Raw genomic sequence first — 18,560 nt, forward strand, 5'->3', positions numbered from 1 at the left:
ATAGGGAAGCCCACACACTAGGTCTGCTGTGCGCGCCGGTGACTTTCCATGACGCCCGGAGACGGCGCAGTTCTGGTGGGGGCAGGCCCGGGCCGTGCGGGGGGGCGTCAGCTCAGGCTCGGGGGCCAGGTCGCCCGTACGCGCCCTGCAGACGCCCAGAGGGGGCCTGGCCAGCGCCGGGGGTGAGCCGGCCGGGCTCTCGGCGTCCCCTCGAGGGGGTGTGCAGGTGGCGGTCGTCGGGCGCGGCGCCCGCGTGAGAGGCCTTGCGGGCACTCGGTGGCGTGCCCCAGGCTGTCTGCGCAGTCTTGCTCCTCCCGCACTGTCGGGCAGGGGCTGGTCAGGCGGCCTCGGGGTCTCTCTCTGCGGGGCCCGTCTGCTGTGACGGTGCCGGTGACGTGGCCGGCCTCCCCGGGGTCCCTGGGCACGGCTGGTTTCCAGAAGGCTCTCCCTCGGAGAGGCTGCTCCTGGCCGGCCCACGAGGCCAGCTGTCCGGTGGGCTTCCTGAGCCCGGGGCAGTCTCTGTGCTCGTGATCAAGAGAAGATCCTGTGCCCGGGAGCACGGGGGCTTTGGGAGCGTCGACCTTCCTTTGGGGCCTTTGTCCCCCTGGCGGACGGGCCCTGTGGGGTGGCAGTTGGTCCTGGGCTGGGGCAGCTTCAACTCTGCCCTCTCTTCTCTTCGAAGACGCCCCGTCATCCCACAGTGTTTGCTAAGTTAAAAACACTTTTTGTGGGCTGGAGCGATAGCACAGCGGGGAGGGCGTTTGCCTTGCACGCGGCTGACCCGGGTTCTAATCCCAGCATCCCATATGGTCCCCTGAGCACCACCAGGGGTAATTCCTGAGTGAAGAGCCAGGAGTGACCCCTGTGCATTGCCGGGTGTGACCCAAAAACCAAAAAAAAAAAAAAACAAACAAACACTTTTTGTTCTGGGAATTGAGGAAATGGCGCAGTGGGTAACGTGCTTGCCTGGCACTTGGCCGCCCTGAGTCCAGCCCCGAGAGCAGCGGCTGCAGCCCCTCCTGGCCCGTCCTCCCCCCCGCCCCCCCCCGCCTCCCTGTGTCCCGCCCCCCAGGCCCGCAGTATCCTAACTGAAACTTACGAGCAGGTTTCCAGTTTGGACGAGGGTGTAGAGGCGTGTGGTGGGGGAGCCAGGGCGGGGCACCGAGACGTGGCACCAGGACCCCCGCGGCGTCTGGTTCCGTGGGAAGGAGCCCGTGGGGGGCAGGCCAGGGGGCAGCGGCTCGCGAGGGGGGCCCAGCCGGGCGCCCTCTGGGCTCACTGCAGCGTGTCTTGCTGGGGGCTGAGGACTCGGCCCGTCCTTTGGCCCCATCCCGGGCAGGCTTGTGAGGCCACGGCGTCGTTTTCCCACAGATGGTGACGCGGAATCACTCTCCTTGCACACGGCGCCAAACCGGGTGGGTCACGGAGGGTGGTGGCCGCTGCCCCACGTGGCGGAGGAAACGGGCGCAGTGCACAGCTTTTGGAGGGAGCGAACGCCCCAGTTCCCGACACCCCCGCAGCTGGGGGAGACTGCTTTGCCACAACCAGGACTCTGCCCGCTGCCTCCTCGCTCCGGGCACCCCAGCCGGCGTCTGGAGAACGGAGGGAGGATGAAAGGACGCCTGGGACACTTCAGCGCTGGCCCTTTAAATAGATGCGAGACGGACACTCAGGAGGAGAGTGCCCTGCGGAGGCGGCTCCCGGGAGTGTCACCTGCATTGGCGCTCGCGGACATGCCCGTTACCGTGAGGCCCGAGGGGGAGGTCGGGCCCGCGCTTTCCTGGGACGGTGAACCTTCCCCGGGTTCCGTGCGGAGAACGTAGCGCTTCGGGCGTGGCGGGAGGATGCTGAGAGCCAGTGCGGACCCCGAGCCTTGCCTCGGCCAAGCGTCGGAGCACACGGGTGCCGGGTGGGCGCCGTCCTCACGGGCCGCTGGGGGAAGGGGCTTTGCTCTTCGCCGTGACAGGCTCTTTGCTTCCCGTGTCTGAAGCCACCAAGCAGATGGGGGCCCTTCCTGGAGGCCGTCACCCGCCCGCTGAGGCTTCCTCGCCGGCACCGGGCCGGGCTGGCACCGCGGGGTTCCGAAACCCCCCACCCTGCTGGGCTAGTGCAAAGGGTCAGCAGTGCACATTCCCGAGTCTGGGAGGGCTGAACCGGCCCACCCCCCGGCCTCGGTGTCGGGGTCCAGGCAGGAGCAGGGGCAGCTGGTGCCCCCTGGCCTCGGTGTCGGGGTCCGGGCAGGAGCAGGGGCAGGGGCAGCCTCCTCGTTTCCCAGGAGGCCGTGGTCCTCGTCAGGGCCCGTAGAGCCGGACCCCGCGCTCAGGCTGGGTGCCGGCTGAGGGTGCCCGGGGTCCCTCCGGAGCCTGAGGAAGCTGCCTTCCCTCTGCGTCCTGCCCCGAGGCGTCCACCCCCTGGAGCAGATGGAGGCGGGGGGCTGCCCTCTCCAGCTCGGCTGTGTCCCAGCTCCCGGGTCTCACTTGTCACCGGGCTCTGTTGCTTCTTCAGCTGCTGTGACGCCCTGTCGCGCCCGTAAGGACTGAGCCCCTCTCAGAGGGCGGCCCCGGGTGCCACTGATCAGCCTCAGCCTGCTCTGCCGCAGAAACACTTCCCGGGGGCCAGAGCTCAGCGCGGCAGCTTGAGCGCTTCCTTGCCCGCGGCTGACCCGGGTTCCACCCCTGCAGTCACAGGGTCCCCTGAGCACTGCCAGGAGTGACTCCTGAGTGCAGAGCCAGGAGTAAGCCCCGAGCATGGCCGGGTGTGCCTCCTTAGACCAAAAGTGAGAAAGGAAGCCCCCGTTCTGCCCGGCTCCGCGCCTGAGCTGGGCGGCGCCTCTGACCCGCTCCTGCGGCTGCTGGGAGCTGTTCTTGCGGTGCTGGCCCAAGCAGGGTCGACTCCCGTCCTGAAGCCACGTAGGTTAGAGCTGAGTATCGGCGTCATGGCCTGCTTCCGTCTGTGCAGCGTAGCCCAGACGGGTGGCACTTTTGCAAAGGTGGTTTGAGTTCTTAATGCATGTTACAGACCAAGAGCAGGCAGAGAACTTAAACCAGCGGCCACGAGAGAAGTAACCGTCACTGAGTCACGTGACGATGGGCTTCGGAACGTCAGTCCAGTGCATTGGCGGGGCCAAGGCGTCTGAAGCCTGCCTTGGTTGGCCAAGGCCAGAGAGGTCCAGGGTGGGCCGGTGCCAGGGCACGGCGGGGAGGGACTTGCCCTGCCTGTGGCAGCCCCAGGTTGGGTCCCCGCTTCCTGTGTGCACGCACTTCCCCTGAGCACTGAGCACAGAGCCAGGAGTATCCCCTGAGGAGCGCTGGGTGTGACCCCACAACAGGGAGCGCCAGGATGTGTCTGGTGCTGGCTCTCCCGCAGCGCTGGACTGGCCGCTGGCCTCTCTCTGGTCTGGAAGGTCCCCGTGGTGTCTGGCAGCGTCCTTCAGCGCGTCTCCGGAATGTAGGTGTGAAGGTTCTCCCGGCGGCTGCATGTCAGCGCGTGAGAAGTTACGCCATCTGCCACTCGGTGTGTTCCCTCTGGCTCTGCTGCCCCGCCTCTGCCCAGGGTCAGTTAGAGACAGCAGGGCTGTGGCACAGTGGACAGGCCAGGCCCGCCGGGGCATGTGATCGCAGCTGAGTGAGTGTCCTGAGCCCTGAGCCCTGCTCGCCTCCTCTCCTGGAACTGTGTTCTAGTGCTGACGTGAGGATCGGGGACAGCAGGCGTGAAGCTCAGTGTGGAGCCTGAGGCAGCGCTGTCTGAAGAGACGGTGTTGCTCAGTGTGGAGCCTGAGGCACTGCTGTCTGACAGAGACAGTTGGCTCAGTGTGGAGCATGAGGCAGCGTTGTCTGAAGAGACGGTGTTGCTCAGTGTGGAGCATGAGGCAGCGTTGTCTGAAGAGACGGTGTTGCTCAGTGTGGAGCATGAGGCAGCGTTGTCTGAAGAGACGGTGTTGCTCAGTGTGGAGCATGAGGCAGCGTTGTCTGAAGAGACGGTGTTGCTCAGTGTGGAGCCTGAGGCACTGCTGTCTGACAGAGACAGTTGCTCAGTGTGGAGCATGAGGCAGCGTTGTCTGAAGAGACAGTGTTGCTGAGTGTGGAGCCTGAGGCAGCGCTGTCTGAAGAGACGGTGTTGCTCAGTGTGGAGCATGAGGCAGCGTTGTCTGAAGAGACGGTGTTGCTCAGTGTGGAGCATGAGGCAGCGTTGTCTGAAGAGACGGTGTTGCTCAGTGTGGAGCATGAGGCAGCGTTGTCTGAAGAGACGGTGTTGCTCAGTGTGGAGCATGAGGCAGCGTTGTCTGAAGAGACGGTGTTGCTCAGTGTGGAGCATGAGGCAGCGTTGTCTGAAGAGACGGTGTTGCTCAGTGTGGAGCCTGAGGCACTGCTGTCTGACAGAGACAGTTGCTCAGTGTGGAGCATGAGGCAGCGTTGTCTGAAGAGACAGTGTTGCTGAGTGTGGAGCCTGAGGCAGCGCTGTCTGAAGAGACGGTGTTGCTCAGTGTGGAGCATAAGGCAGCGTTGTCTGAAGAGACGGTGTTGCTCAGTGTGGAGCATGAGGCAGCGTTGTCTGAAGAGACGGTGTTGCTCAGTGTGGAGCATGAGGCAGCGTTGTCTGAAGAGACGGTGTTGCTCAGTGTGGAGCATGAGGCAGCGTTGTCTGAAGAGACGGTGTTGCTCAGTGTGGAGCATGAGGCAGCGTTGTCTGAAGAGACGGTGTTGCTCAGTGTGGAGCATGAGGCAGCGTTGTCTGAAGAGACGGTGTTGCTCAGTGTGGAGCATGAGGCAGCGTTGTCTGAAGAGACGGTGTTGCTCAGTGTGGAGCATGAGGCAGCGCAGTCTGACAGAGACGGTGTTGCTTGTGTCCTCTTTAAAGAGTAACTGAGTGTGCAAGGTATCTGCAAATAGTGAGAGAAGCAGGTCACTGAATAGCTTGGATCTGTGAGCCCGATGACGGTGCAGCTGCGCGCGCGCGCGTGTGTGTGTGTGTGTGTGTGTGTGTGTCCATGAAAGCCCGGGATGGCCCAGCCGTGAGCACCTAGTGACCACGGCTAGGACTGTCAGGCTCTGGCCAGTGTTCTCGCAAAGAGCAGTCAGACGCCGCAGAAGCCTGCCCGCCTGCTCTGGTGGCCCTCCCTCCCCCGGCTCAGCCTGGGCCTCTGCAGAGGCTGCCCGTGCCCAGATGGTGAGACAGCTTGGCCCCGCGTGCCAGGCCGGCCCAGCCTCCACACGGAGCATCCCACTCTCACCGAGGGAGTTGGAGAGACAGGGAGCATTGTCATGCTTTAGAGGCCTCATGGGACCTCTTTCAGAGCTGGGCACACCCCTGGGGTCCGGGGCTCTGTCCCCTGGGGTCCGGGGCTCTGTCCCCTGGGGTCCCCTGGGGTCCGGGGCTCTGTCCCCTGGGGTCCCCTGGGGTCCGGGGCTCTGTCCCCTGGAGTCCCCTGGGGTCCGGGGCTCTGTCCCCTGGGGTCCCCTGGGGTCCGGGGCCCTGTCCCCTGGGGTCCGGGGCTCTGTCCCCTGGGGTCCCCTGGGGTCCGGGGCTCTGTCCCCTGGGGTCCCCTGGGGTCCGGGGCTCTGTCCCCTGGGGTCCGGGGCTCTGTCCCCTGGGGTCCCCTGGGGTCCGGGGCCCTGTCCCCTGGAGTCCCCTGGGGTCCGGGGCTCTGTCCCCTGGGGTCCCCTGGGGTCCGGGGCTCTGTCCCCTGGGGTCCCCTGGGGTCCGGGGCTCTGTCCCCTGGAGTCCCCTGGGGTCCGGGGCTCTGTCCCCTGGGGTCCCCTGGGGTCCGGGGCCCTGTCCATTGGAGAACCTTTCACTCCGGGTGTGGCCAGGCCTCCCTCGACCCCCTGCAGTGCGTTTCTGTACTTATTCGCGTCACTGCTGCATGAGGAGATTGGGCCGCAGGGAGGGTCTCAGCTCGTGTTGGTCACTCAGTGGTGACTCCTGTGAGTCGTCCTGGCAGCCTGCAAGGAGCTGTGGTCTTCACACCGGAGCTTTCTGAATGTTCGGGAACCACTGCTCTCGGCATCTGAAAAAGTGGTCAGGAAGTGGTGCCCCTGGTGTCTGCCGTCAGTCAGGAGGGATGTGTGTGTGCGTGTATATGTGTGTTTGAGTGTGTGTGAGAGATGTGTGTATGTGTGTTGTGTGTGTGAGTGTGTATATGTTTGAGTGTGCATATGTATGTGTTTGAGTGTGTGTGTATATGTGTTTGTGTTTGAGTGTGTGTATGTGTGTGAGAGGTGTGTGTGTATAATGTGTGTGTTTGTGTGTTTGTGTGTGTGTGTGAGGTGTGAGTGTGTATAATGTGTGTGTATGTGTTCGTGTGTGTTTGAGTGTGTGTGTGAGAGTGTATGTGTGTGAGTGCGTGTGTACGTTCTGCATTGTTTGAGGTGTTGTTGGCTCCCAACACTGTACGTGCCCTTTCACCCCTCCCCGTGTACCACACCATGTCACTGAAATCCTCGCCACTTTCTCCTGTGACCCGGGTCACCTTCCCCATGTCCCCACCACTGGCCTTCCCCCTCTGCTGACCCTGGCCTCTGCCAGAGCCTTGGGTTCCTTCTGCCCGCCCTGGTGTGTTCACTGCCCGCCTGGGCTCCTGGTCCCGCAGCTGCGCGGGGCCCAGAGACCCTCGGGGCCGCCTGGGACCGAACAGGGCTTGGCAGGCGCCCAGAGCCTGAGCCCTGCTGCCTCTCGGACCCCTGCCTGCTTGCTCTCCCCTTCCCCGGGCGGGGCCAGCTGGGCGCTGTCTCCTCCCGCTCCCCTCCCTGAGCCGGGGCCCGCGGTGAGGGCGGGGAAGCAGGGGCGCGGCGGGATGCACTGTCCGCGTGGTGCTGCTCCTGGTCCTGTCAGGTCACAGCGCGAGCTCCACGTGGCCCTGGCGCGGGCCTGGCCAGCTGCCCTCACATCCGCCCTCTCAGGTGACCCGCAGCCCTGCGGCCCAGGGCGCTGTCGCCGGCCCGGCTCCTGTGCGCGGGGCTGGCGTCCCTGCAGAGCAGGCCGCGGGGCGCTCGCACCAGGGCCGGGCGGGCTCGCCAGCGCTCGGGCTTGAATGACAGGATATCCTGCCGACAGCCAGCCACACAGTTGACTCCTTATTCCATTTTAGGCATTTCTTCTCGCCCCTGTTTGTTTTCCAAATAAGTTGGTATTGTGCTGTCGGGTTCGTAATTCAGTGGGTGGCGGGTTGTCGGGCACTGGGACAATGAACGGTTTGGGTATTGATCCGAAAGGTCACTGGCGCCGAGCGCGGCTTTCCGAGCCCTGGCTGGCGGCCCTCGCTGCCGGCTGTGGGCCGGCCGGGGCCCGAGCTGGTCACATGGGTCGTCTGCTCCCAGCGGGGGCAACTTCTGGGCCCACTGGCGACGGTCACAGACTCTCTGGGAAGAACTCAGATGACTCAAAGCAACTTAAAATAACTCACAGCTCCTTTTATCTTAAAATTGTAGGTTTGGTGATATCATGTTTTAATTTTAGTCCTTTCCAGCCTCCCTGCCCTGTGGTTCTGCAGACGCTGACGGTCCGGTGAGCCCGTGTGAGGGGGAGACCGTGAGGAGTAGTGGTGGGGCTGAGGGCGGGAGGAGGGCGCCAGTGAGCCTCTTGTGCAGCTCCTGGCGGTCAGGGAGTCTGAGAGTTCCGGGGGCCGGTGCGAGAGAGTCGTTCCCTTGAGTCACGTCCCGGGAACCTAATGCACGCGCTGTCTGGGGCATTTTTATTCCGTTAGCCCAGTGGGTTTCCGAAGGCCCTTTTGTGTTTGTGTGTCTGTCGCTGTGCTTACGCGCTTATAAGCCGTGAACGATGCCCAGGTCCCTGCAGAGCTGTCCCTGCCCGGGCCTGGCCCCGGGCCCCGCCGGCCAGCCGGGCTCCTCCCCACCTCCCCAGCCCTTCACCCGTCAGTGCGAAATGGGGTTTCGGGTCCCGCTGCATGTGGACAGCTGCTGTCTTGGCCGAGGTGGCGGGCGGGCGGGCGGCCTTCTTAGAGCCAGAGCGTCCCGGGCCTTTCCTCGGGGCCTCGGGGCAGCGCCTTCCCCGAGGGCACTCGGTGTCACCGTCCAGGCAGGGTGCGGCCTCCCGGGCCCTGCTCGCCTCTCTGGGCCCATCCCAGCAGGGCCGGGCTTGCAGCCTCTCCCAGCGGCCCTGGGGAGGGAGCGCCCAGGCCTCTCGGGCTCGGGACGCGACGCTGCCCCCAGCCGCATCCCCGCCAGCCCCTTGGCCTAATTTTAAATATTTCTTTTTGTTACTTTAAGTAAATCTCTGAAATTCCGATGGCAATTTTTATTGTTTTCTTAGGCCAGATTTCAAAAGGTGGAATCACTGTGATGAAAGGTGAAGAACAAGCCTAAAGCTCGCCAGGGGTCGCCCCTGCCAAGGGCGGTGACTTCATCCTACAGACAGAGGTCATCGGGGGTGGCACGGTCGCCCCTACCCCGGGGCCTTTCCGCCCTGGCCGTGGTGGGGGCGTCCCTGTGGAAGGCGCACCCCCCCAGTGTGTCTAGAAGAATCCTGCCCCTTGCGTCTGCCTCGGGCTGCCGGGCCTCCCCTCCCGCCTCCAGCGGCTCCTTCCATCGTATTCCCGAGTTTTAATCCTCCTCCTCCTCCTGGCCTTTGCGGCCGCCCTCCCTCACCTCGAGCTCCCTGTTTCTGCTTCTGGATCCTTCCACTGTTCTGTGGCGTTCCCGCCGGCCTTCCCCGTGTGCGTTGAGCGCCCTTCTGTGGGCTGTCCGCGTCAGCGCTCAGCTTTGGGTGGCTCCGAACCCGGCTGCCTTCACGGGAGCTTCCCCGGCTGTCGTCCTACTGGCCCGTGACGTCTGCCGTACCACGCGTGTCCAGAGACCTGCGTTTGCGCGGCCTAAGACCACGGCCAGGGGGTCCAGTTAGCAAGGGCTCGGGGGCACCTGTGTGCCAAGCCTCAGAGGGCCTGGATAGTGCCCGGGTCTGGGGGGTCCAGCCCCTGGTCAGCCGCGAGGCCATTGTCACAAAGCCAAGGGTGATGCCCGGTGTCGTTTCTCGAACTGTATGACCCGTCCCGGTACCGGGGGCAGCTGGAAGACCCACGGCGATGAAAATGGAATGCGCGTTTCTAAACGACCATGGGCGAGGGAAAGGTGGGAAGGGCCCCAGGGTGCCAGGAGCTGGCGTCGGTCCTTTGCGGCTCCACGCCGGGCAGTGTGTGAGCACCGTGGCCCGGAGGGTCACCCAGTGTCTCCAGAGAACAGCCACAGATGGGGGGAGACGGTGCAGAGACAGTAAGTCAGAACCTGGGAAATCAGTGAATATGGAAGCGCAATGCAGCAAACAGACTGCGTGCATCAGAAGCAGTTTGAGGTGATAAGTTCAGAGGACAGTTTATTAAGAAAAAAGAAAACAACCTAATTTTGTGTCTCAGCGACAAGAGAAAAAAAAAGAGTAAAATAAGCCCAAAGTTTGCAGAAGAAGGAAATAATGACGACCATAACAAAAATCGGCAAAATAGGGGATAGAAAGCCAATAGGAAAGATGAACAAAATAACTAAATTTTTTGAGAACTTGACTGAAATTTAAGTCTGTAGCTAGACTCACCAAGAAGAAAACTGTACCAAATAAATCAACTTGTAAATGAAAGAGAAGATGTTGCCGCTGGTCCCACAGAAGTACAGAGACTCGTAGGAGACTGATAGGAACAGTTAGAATCGAACAAAACTGGGATTCTGGAAGAAATGAGTGTATTTCAGCAAACATAAAACCTGCCCAGATGGAGCTTCTGGAGAGAGAATCTGCCGGCTGTAGGAGCTGAGGCCGCGTCAGCCTCCCGGGGCAGGCCCTGCCGGAGCACGGGCTGTGCGCTGCCCTGTGCTCAGGCTGCCCTCAGCCTGCCAGAAGAGGCTCATGAGCACTGAGCCAGGAGTGCCCCGCCCTGCCACCCTCGAGTCTGCAGAGGGAAATACAGAGCCGTGTCCACACCCCGTCTAAAGAGCCCGGCTGGCTCTGCAGATGTCACGTGACACTCGGAATACGTTTTCCCCAGAGGCAACCGCGGGCCCGTGTGACCCCAGCTCCGCCCCCTGGCCTGGAGTCGGCTGCCCCGAGGACCCCCTGGCGCTGCCCGTGAGCCTGCGGGTTCACCTGTACGCCTGTAGAGCCTCGTAGGCCGAGGGAGGTGACCAGCGACGGGTGGTTGGGGCTGGAACGCGCCTGAATGGAGTGTCCCCTCGCCCGCCGAGGAGAGCCCCTCGCAGGGGTCCCCGTTGTCAGCGGCCCAGCGCCTCCCGGGCCATCCCCCCTGTTGGGATGAGGGCGTCGTGGTCGCAGCTGGGGGTGGGCCCGCCGGGGGTCCCTGTTCTTCATGCCTGAAACGTGGCTCTGGGAAATGAAGGTGCAGGGCCTTTGCCCGTCGGCACAGCAGCTGATTTCCTCTGGGACTTGGGGGGAGCTTGGCGCCGCCGCCTCCGTTTCCAGAGTCCCGAGTGCCGGCCTGTGTCTCTCCCCCGCTCCATACGGGGCGAAAGTCGGACTTGGCATCAGTGACTGCGCCAGGGACTCGGGTCTGGGGCGCCTGGGGCTTCGTCAGCCCAGGTCAGACTTGCCACTCGTGTCCTTTTCCCGGCAAAGAGCGTTTCCGTGAGAGACGAAGAACAGCGTCAGCGTCGCGGAAAAGTGAACTTGCAGGATAGTAAGTACCAGGCATCTCGGCCAGATTTTGGAATAATTTGATTATTGTCAGGTGAATTTTTTTTTCTTTTTCTTTTTTTTTTTATTTTATCACCATGTGGAAAGTTACAGAGTTCTCAGGTTTATGTCTCAGTTATACCGTATTCGAACACCATCCCTTCACCAGTGCCCATATTCCACCACCAAAATCCCCGGTATACCCCCCCACCCCCCACCCCAACTGTATAACTGATGAATTTCACTTCATTTTCTCTTCACCTTGATTACGTTCCATATTTCAACACAAAACTCACTATTGTTGTGGGAGTTATACCCCCAAACAAGACAGCCCTACTAGGGAAGCATTTGATAATTAGTTTTCATTAAAAGATTTTATGTTTTCAGGTTTTAGAAAAGGCCGCACGGCTCGGATGTGTCCCAGTCCCGAATCCCGGAGCCGTGTTAGTTGCTGCTCAGTGTCGCCAGGGCTCCATCTGAGAAGGTGTGCTGGCGGCACCTCCTCCTTCCGGCTCCCCGGTGTTGCTGGCCCCAATTCGGGCCCGGAGCATTTTCCGGGCCGCGTTGCTCACCAGAATGCCTGGCTGCTTCTCTGTTGAATGTCCAGGTGAATTTTTATAGCCTGTTTGATCTGAGTGGAAGGAAATAAGGTTTCCCTCCCCCCCACCCCCCCCAACCCCCCCATCCTCCCCCCCCTCTTTCTAAGCTAAAATGTTACTTTTCAGTCAAAAGGAAGGACAGGATTGTGGCCCCTTTTACAGCTGGATGTCTCCTGTAGGGTGTGTTGCTGAACTCCAGTGGGACACTGGGAGATTCCGTAGTTTCTGTCCTGGGGTTCATTGGGGCTGAGGCTTCCGACTCAGGCGCAGGCGTTCCTCCCCGCAGCGCTGGGCACGTGTGTCCCCGGTGGCTGGCCGGGCCCCTGTGCGCTCTCCCCACCCCTGCTGTTTGTTCTGGGTCACACCTCGCAGTGCTGGGGAAGGGCCGGCTCGGCCGTGTGTGGGGCGGTGTCCACCCTGTGCTGCTCCCGCCCTCGGCCAAGGTCATCTTAGAAAAATTGTGTATTTTTTAGTTGAGTCACAGGGCGACACACAGTTACAAAGCTGTTCCTGGTTGACTGGGCTTCAGAGTGTTCCGCACCCGTCCCCCCACCAGGGCACAGTCCCCACCACCAGAGTCCGTGTCCCCAGTTTCCCTCCCCACCCCCACCCGCCTCTACGGCAGGTACCTCTCTCTCTCCCCTTCTCCCTCCCTCTCTCTTCCTCCCTCTCTTCTCCCCCCTTTCTCTCTCGCCCCCTTTTGGTCACTCTGGCTTGCAGTACAGATGCTGGAAGGTGACCGGATATGTCCCTGTACCTGCTTTCCACATTCAGAGCTGTCAACAGTGTCATTTCCAAGAATTACCGATGTCATTTTTAACACAAAGGAAAATACTCCATTCTTACTGTAATTAATAAGCCTTGATCGTCAGATCCATTAAATCAGTTCATTTCCCGCCGTTTACAGACGGCTGATGCCAGCCCGTGGCCTGGTGCTGTGAGGTTCGTGCCGAGACGCATGGCTACGGGCGTAGCTGCTGGAGTGTGGGGGGCTCAGGCGAGCAGGCCCAGGTGTCATGCGTGCTTGTGTGGCGCGTGCGCCCCGCCCCTACTGGCTTAGGACACGGCGCCCCTCCTCGTGTGAGCCTGACAGGACCCAAGTCGTTCTCCGAGTCTGGGGCCTCTCCTGGGGAGGGGAACCCCACACCTGGCAGCACCGTTTCTCCACGTTGTCTCAGACCCTGTAAGTTTCTGTTTCCTGAGTTGTGTCCACGTCCCTGCAGGGCAGGCTCGGGGCGGCCCTTGGCCACGGGCAGAGGCCCTGGGCAGAGTCCTGAAGACCCCACTGTCCCCGGGCCGGTGCTCAGCGTCTCCGGGCCGGAGACCGTCTCGTCTGCTTTGTTTTGAACCCAGCCAGTCTTCTGAGTCGATTCAAAGCGTTTTATTGTTCTGGACGGCGCAGATATCAGCTCCCTGCCCCTGGACTCGGCGGCTGTCCAGGGTCCTGCCTCAGCGTCCCCCTCTCTGCCTCCCCGGTGTTCCCCGGCGCCGTTACCTCCTGATGGGGAAACACAGGCTTGGACAGCCTTAGTGCGTCCTGGGAGCTGGCGGAGCCCTGGGCAGTCTGCAGCTGCAGGCCAGACAAGCCGGCCGCTTGCCCTGGTGCCCGGGGCCACTCTGGGAGTTGGTCTGTGTCTCCCTCTAAATGTTTGTCCGAAAAATAGTATATTTTTGTTGGTGTTTGAAGGGAATTCTGTTAACAAAGGAGGCCGAGTGGATCTTGGGGAGGGCCCGGGGGGCCGAAGTCCTGCCACAAGAAACCGGCTTCTCCTGGATTCCCTAGGTCTGTTGAGTTGAGCTTCCCCTTCTGCCCGTTCCGCCCCTGCCCTGCCCCTGGTTTCCTGCCTGGACCTGCAGGCACCTGGTCGCGGAGCGGAACTGGAGTGCCGTGACTCGGAGACCCCGAAAATGGTTGGGTGGCGTTGCTATAGCAGCGCTTAGCAAGTGTTTGCTCGCGATGCTTTTGAAGCTGCGTTTGACCTTTTACGCCTCGGATAAAGCTGTGCACACTGGGGGGCGAGGCCCGTTGCCCCGACGGTGTCTCCGTGGGCTTTGCTGTGTGTCCTCTCCTGCGCCACTCCGGTCTCTGGCTCTCGGGCTCGTTTCTCCCGCACAGTTCCTTGGGTTCCAGAGCCGACGTGTGCCCGTGCTCCTCTGGCCCACGCCGCTCCCAGGGGTGCCCAGAGGGAGCGGGAGGGCTCCTGCACGCACTCTCCTCGCTGGGGACAGGCGGGTCCACGCGCCGGCATCAGCGGGGAATGGCCCCGGTGCCGAGAACGTCCAGAACAAATTCCAGGTGGCGCGTCCCTTCTGGGGGCTCGGAGAGCCGCCCTCCTCGGACCAGCAGGCCCGAGGACTCAGGGGGGGTCACGGCGAGGGCGGGGGGGTGGGAAAGAGTCAGGTCGTGGGAGGGCAGCCAGCAGCTGGGACCTGTGCCAGCTCCCCAGTGTACATGCGCACACACACGCACACACCCACCACACATACATGCACGCACACTGCACGTATGCACACATGCACACACTGCACACATGTGCACACACGCGTACACACATGCATACTTTGCACTCCTGGCCTGTGCCTTGCAGGGCCGTGTGCAGCTGCACGTGTGTGTGTGCTGCTGTCTGGACCAGACACCACCCACAGGAATGGCAGTAGGCTTATTAGAGAATATTCAAAAGTCAGTTTGTGATGGCTGATGACTAAATGATTTTAACAGAGTAAGTAAGTCATGATTGAGAATGCGTCAGACATCGGTACCTATATATTCATCACAGCACAGTTCACAGTAGCCAAAGTTGGAAACCACCCAAGTACTCTAGAACAAATGACAGGGTAAAGAAACTTTGGTACATCTACACAATGGAATACTATGCAGGTGTTAGGAGAGATGAAGTCATGAAATTTGCCTATAAATGGATAGACATGGGGAGTATCATGCTAAGTGAAATGAGTCAGAAAGAGAGGGACAGACATAGAAGGACTGCACTCATCTGTGGAGTATAGAATAACATCACATGAGGCTGACACCCAAGGACAGTAGATACAAGGGCCAGGAGGATTGCCCCATAGCTGGAAGCCTGCTTCATGAGCGGAGGGGAGAAGGCAGCTGGAAAAGAGAAGGGATCACTAAGAAAATGATGGCTGAAGGAATCGGTCGGGATGGGAGATGTGTGCCGAAAGTAGATAATGGAACCGAACATGATGACCTCTCAGTGTCTGTGTTGCAAGCCATAATGCCCCAAAGTAGAGAGAGAGTATGGGGAATATTGTCTGCCATGGAGGCAGGGGGAGGGAGGGTAAGGGGGGGTATAGCAGGGTGGTAAGGAATGTGCACTGGTGGAGGGATGGGTGTTTGATCATTGTGAGATTGTAACCCAAACATGAAAGCTTGTAACTATCACGGTGATTCAATATAATTAAAAAAAAAAGAAGAAGAATGCGCCAGACACTGTGGCAAGCTCGTAGGTGCTGCTGATCTAGCAGAGAAGTTCCCCTTGTCCGTCTGAGAAGCTCTTTCAGCACTTCTTGCAACGCTGGCTTCAGGGCTGTGAATTCCCTGCGCTGTTGGCTGTGTAGCCCCTTCACCTCTGAATGCCGGGGTGTTCTTGGTGCGCTCATTTCGTCGCGTTTTCCCGCTGTCCGTCCGTGCTGTTCCTGCGCGCAGCCTCATCGGCGGGATCTGCTGTGCGTCACGGCCTTCCCGCACGGGCGTTCCTGTGCCGGCCTCTCACCGGCTTGGACTTGGTCGTTCGAGCCCAGCGCGTCTTGGCATTTCCCTAGTTGAGCCTGTTTTCCTGAGGTGCTTCAGACCTTTCCAAATGGTTCCGGAAGGGTTTTGTTGTTTGCTTGTTTGTTTTTGGTTTTGGGTCACACAGCAATGCTCAGGGCTCACTTCTGGCTCTGCACTTAGTACTGGCCCCTGCCGGTGCTCTGGGCACCACACGGCCGCCGGGGATCGAACCCGGGGATTGCCTCGCTGGCAGCCTGCGAGGCAAGCACCCCGCCTGCCGTGCTGTCTCCCCAGCCGGCCGGTGGCCTGTGCCTCCCTGTCCCGTGGGCTCTGGTGATCGAACGTTGCTCCTCTCGAGCCCCCGCCCCATCTCTGCTGTGCTGCTCTCTCCTGCCGTCCGCCACCCCTCTTACTTCCCGGCCCGCACTTCCCTCCTTGGCCTTCGGCTCGGCCTCTGTTCTGCTGTGCAGAGCTGCGGCGTTTCCGGTATCACCTACCGTGTTCTTCACCTCTGACCGTGGTCGTCTTTTCCATTTGCCTTTGAGTTCACGGTGTCGTCGTTCCTCTGAGCCCTTTGAACGCGGCTTCTCCAAGCCATCAGCCGAGGCGTTCCTGGGGCTGGTGAGCCTTGGCGACACTGGCCCTGCCCTCGGGCTTGGCAGGCGTCTCTGCCTTCCCCGGGTTTCCCCTGTGCCACGGCTGTTTCTGGGGGCCTTGGTTCCCTGGTGTCCCTGCCGTGCTGGGTGAGCCTTTGCAGTGAGCCCCCGGGAGGGGCCGAGGGCTGGAGTGGAGGCTCCTGTCGTCCTCACCGAGTGGCGGGAAGTGTGAGCAGCGTGTCGTTCGCCGAGTAGGTCAGTCGAGCGGCCAGCTCGGGGGTGGAGGCTGCTGGGAGCTGGGCACCGTCCCCTGTCCTGGGCCAGGCCCCGTGACGTCAGCAGGGAGTGGCCGGCAGCAGGCAGAAGGCCCGAGTGGGCCATCAGGCCTCAGAGTGTCCCTGCCGCCAGCTGGCCCGGTTCCTTCGTGCTGCATGCTCGGTCGCTGTCCGTGTACCGGCTTGGCTTTGGTTTGCTTTTTCCATGAAGTGACCTTGGAAGCCCTTTCCCAGTGGCAGGAAACTGAGCCCGGGCGGCCGTGGGCCCCAGCCGGAGCTTGTCCCCACAGCAGCTTTTCCTCGGACCCCGCCCCTGCGGCCTCGCGGTGGGCTGTGTGAGCACGTTTGATGCAGAGACTCCTGACCGAAGCCAGTCACTCCCAGGGCCTCCCCGGGGCTGGGCGGAAGCTTGGCGGGGCTGCCCGTTCCCTGGGGCAGAGACGTGGGTCAGGGAGGCCTTCCCGGGGCGTCAGCGTATTGGCGCAGCTGCCTGGCGCTGACGTGCGTGTGTGGGGCCCCGGCGGCTCGGCGGCGTTGCCGGCACTTCGCAGCCCTCTTCTGTCCGAGCCTCTCTCGCACGTGTTCACCCCTGCGCCGGCCTTTTGCTCAGAGGGGCGGCGGGGCCGTCTGGAGTCGGTGAGGGACAGAGACCCTGCGCTGAGCACCATGTTCCGTGTCGTTGCAGTGCCCGTTACCATGGCAGTGACGGCCGGGACCACAGCCCCCTTCCCCATGAGCAACCACACCCGGGAGCGGGTGACCGTGGCCAAGCTGACCCTGGAGAACTTCTACAGCAACCTGATCGCCCAGCACGAGGAGCGGGAGGCCAGGTACGGCCCGCGGGGCGGCGGGGCGGTGGGGCGGGCAGCCCGGTGCTCCCGCTCGCGCGTGTCCCTCGCTCCTGTTTCTCTCGGGACCCAGAGCGCGTGCTTGAGGTTTGAGCGGCAGCTGCGGGCCGAGGCGGCACTGCCCGTGCTGCCCAGACACCTTCCCCTCGGCAGAGAGCCCGGTGCAGACGCCTGCACTCTGCAGGATCGTCCCCGCGGGGCCGTCCCCGTGCTGAGGTGACGGGACGTGCCATTGGGGGTCTCCCCCGGGCGGCTTCACGGCCCAGCTGTGAGTCGCGGTGATGCACTGGCCTGGGAAAGGGCGTCCTGCGGAGGGTTGGCACGAGCTCACTCTGGCCAGGGCCCGAGAGGTGAGCAGGGAGACTCGCATCTGTGCCTGTGGTGGGCCCGGCCCGACAGTGCTCAGGGCACCCTGCGGCCTCCCCCGTGCCAGGCTTGCTCTCCCGCCCGCTGAGACGTTTGCGTGATGGTTCAGTCCTCCATCCTTCTCCCGTCACCTTTTCCGGCACCTTCTGGAAGGAAGAGCTCTCCCGGGTGCGGGCTGGGACACGCCAGTCCTGTGCTCTCTGGGGCTGCACACGCCCGGGTGCTCCGTTCCTGTCTCGCGGCCCCCACTCCTCGCCCTGCTCACGCAGTTTAGGCTCCACTAAAATAGGAGGATGGGGATGTGACTATTTACATTTGTTTTGCATCTTTACTTTGGTTTTGTTCCAAATCCAGAGGGGCGCAAGGCCTGCGCCTGGCCTGCACCCAGGGATCCCTCCTGGCGGGTGCTCAGGGAGCAACACGGGGTGCCGGGACGGAACCCCAGCTGGCTGCGTGCAAGGCAGACGCCCGCCTCCTGCACGGTCTCTCCAGCCCTGGGAGCTTGGCTCTTCTAGAAGACCAGGAGTCCTGGTTACAGAGTTGCTTAGTTTTTGATATACACTGTGCAGTGAGTATCTTTTCCTGAGTGTTTGGGAAAGTCAAGCCCAAATTCCAAGGGAAAGATACAAACAAGCTCATGGAGCCAGTAGGTGTCGAGTCAGGACCCAGACTCGGGGCTTAGAGAGGGATCAGATCAGGGGCTTAGAGAGGGATCAGATCAGGGGGGCTTAGAGAGGGATCAGATCAGGGGGGCTTAGAGAGGGATCAGACTCAGGGGGGCTTAGAGAGGGATCAGACTCAGGGGCTTAGAGAGGGATCAGATCAGGGGGGCTTAGAGAGGGATCAGACTCAGGGGGGCTTAGAGAGGGATCAGATCAGGGGGGCTTAGAGAGGGATCAGATCAGGGGCTTAGAGAGGGATCAGACTCAGGGGGGGCTTAGAGAGGGATCAGATCAGGGGCTTAGAGAGGGATCAGATCAGGGAGGCTTAGAGAGGGATCAGATCAGGGGGGCTTAGAGAGGGATCAGATCAGGGGCTTAGAGAGGGATCAGATCAGGGGGGCTTAGAGAGGGATCAGACTCAGGGGGGCTTAGAGAGGGATCAGACTCAGGGGCTTAGAGAGGGATCAGATCAGGGGCTTAGAGAGGGATCAGATCAGGGGGGCTTAGAGAGGGATCAGATCAGGGGGGCTTAGAGAGGGATCAGACTCAGGGGCTTAGAGAGGGATCAGATCAGGGGCTTAGAGAGGGATCAGATCAGGGGGGCTTAGAGAGGGATCAGACTCAGGGGCTTGGAGACAGTGTTCGTGACTTGGGCAGTCGCGGCCTTCGAGAGCCGGGTTCCGTCGTCGAGCACCAGGCCCCTGACTAGGGCTCACACAGCTGTAGACGTCCTCGTCTCACCAGCGTGTGGAGGCAAAGTCCACTGTGTGCTACTATGTTGAGGAAGAGTTTTTTGGTGATCATGTTCGTTCAGCTTGATTTTTTAGCATAGCAAATGGTAGTGTTTCATAAGTAAAT

The 18,560-nt window shown here is 61.5% G+C and overlaps 1 protein-coding gene across 1 annotated transcript in view; it reads left to right on the forward strand.

The window, feature by feature from the left end:
• STK38L (serine/threonine kinase 38 like) overlaps window positions 1-18,560 on the forward strand; it is a 49,900-nt gene that overhangs the window by 17,169 nt on the left and 14,171 nt on the right. Inside the window, exon 2 of the mRNA XM_055118193.1 lies at window positions 16,512-16,656. Within this exon, the coding sequence (XP_054974168.1) occupies window positions 16,523-16,656 (134 nt within the window). The 5' untranslated portion in view covers window positions 16,512-16,522. The remainder of the gene's footprint in view (window positions 1-16,511; window positions 16,657-18,560) is intronic.

Source organism: Sorex araneus, chromosome 10, assembly GCF_027595985.1.
Source record: "Sorex araneus isolate mSorAra2 chromosome 10, mSorAra2.pri, whole genome shotgun sequence".
Lineage (NCBI taxonomy): Eukaryota > Metazoa > Chordata > Mammalia > Eulipotyphla > Soricidae > Sorex > Sorex araneus.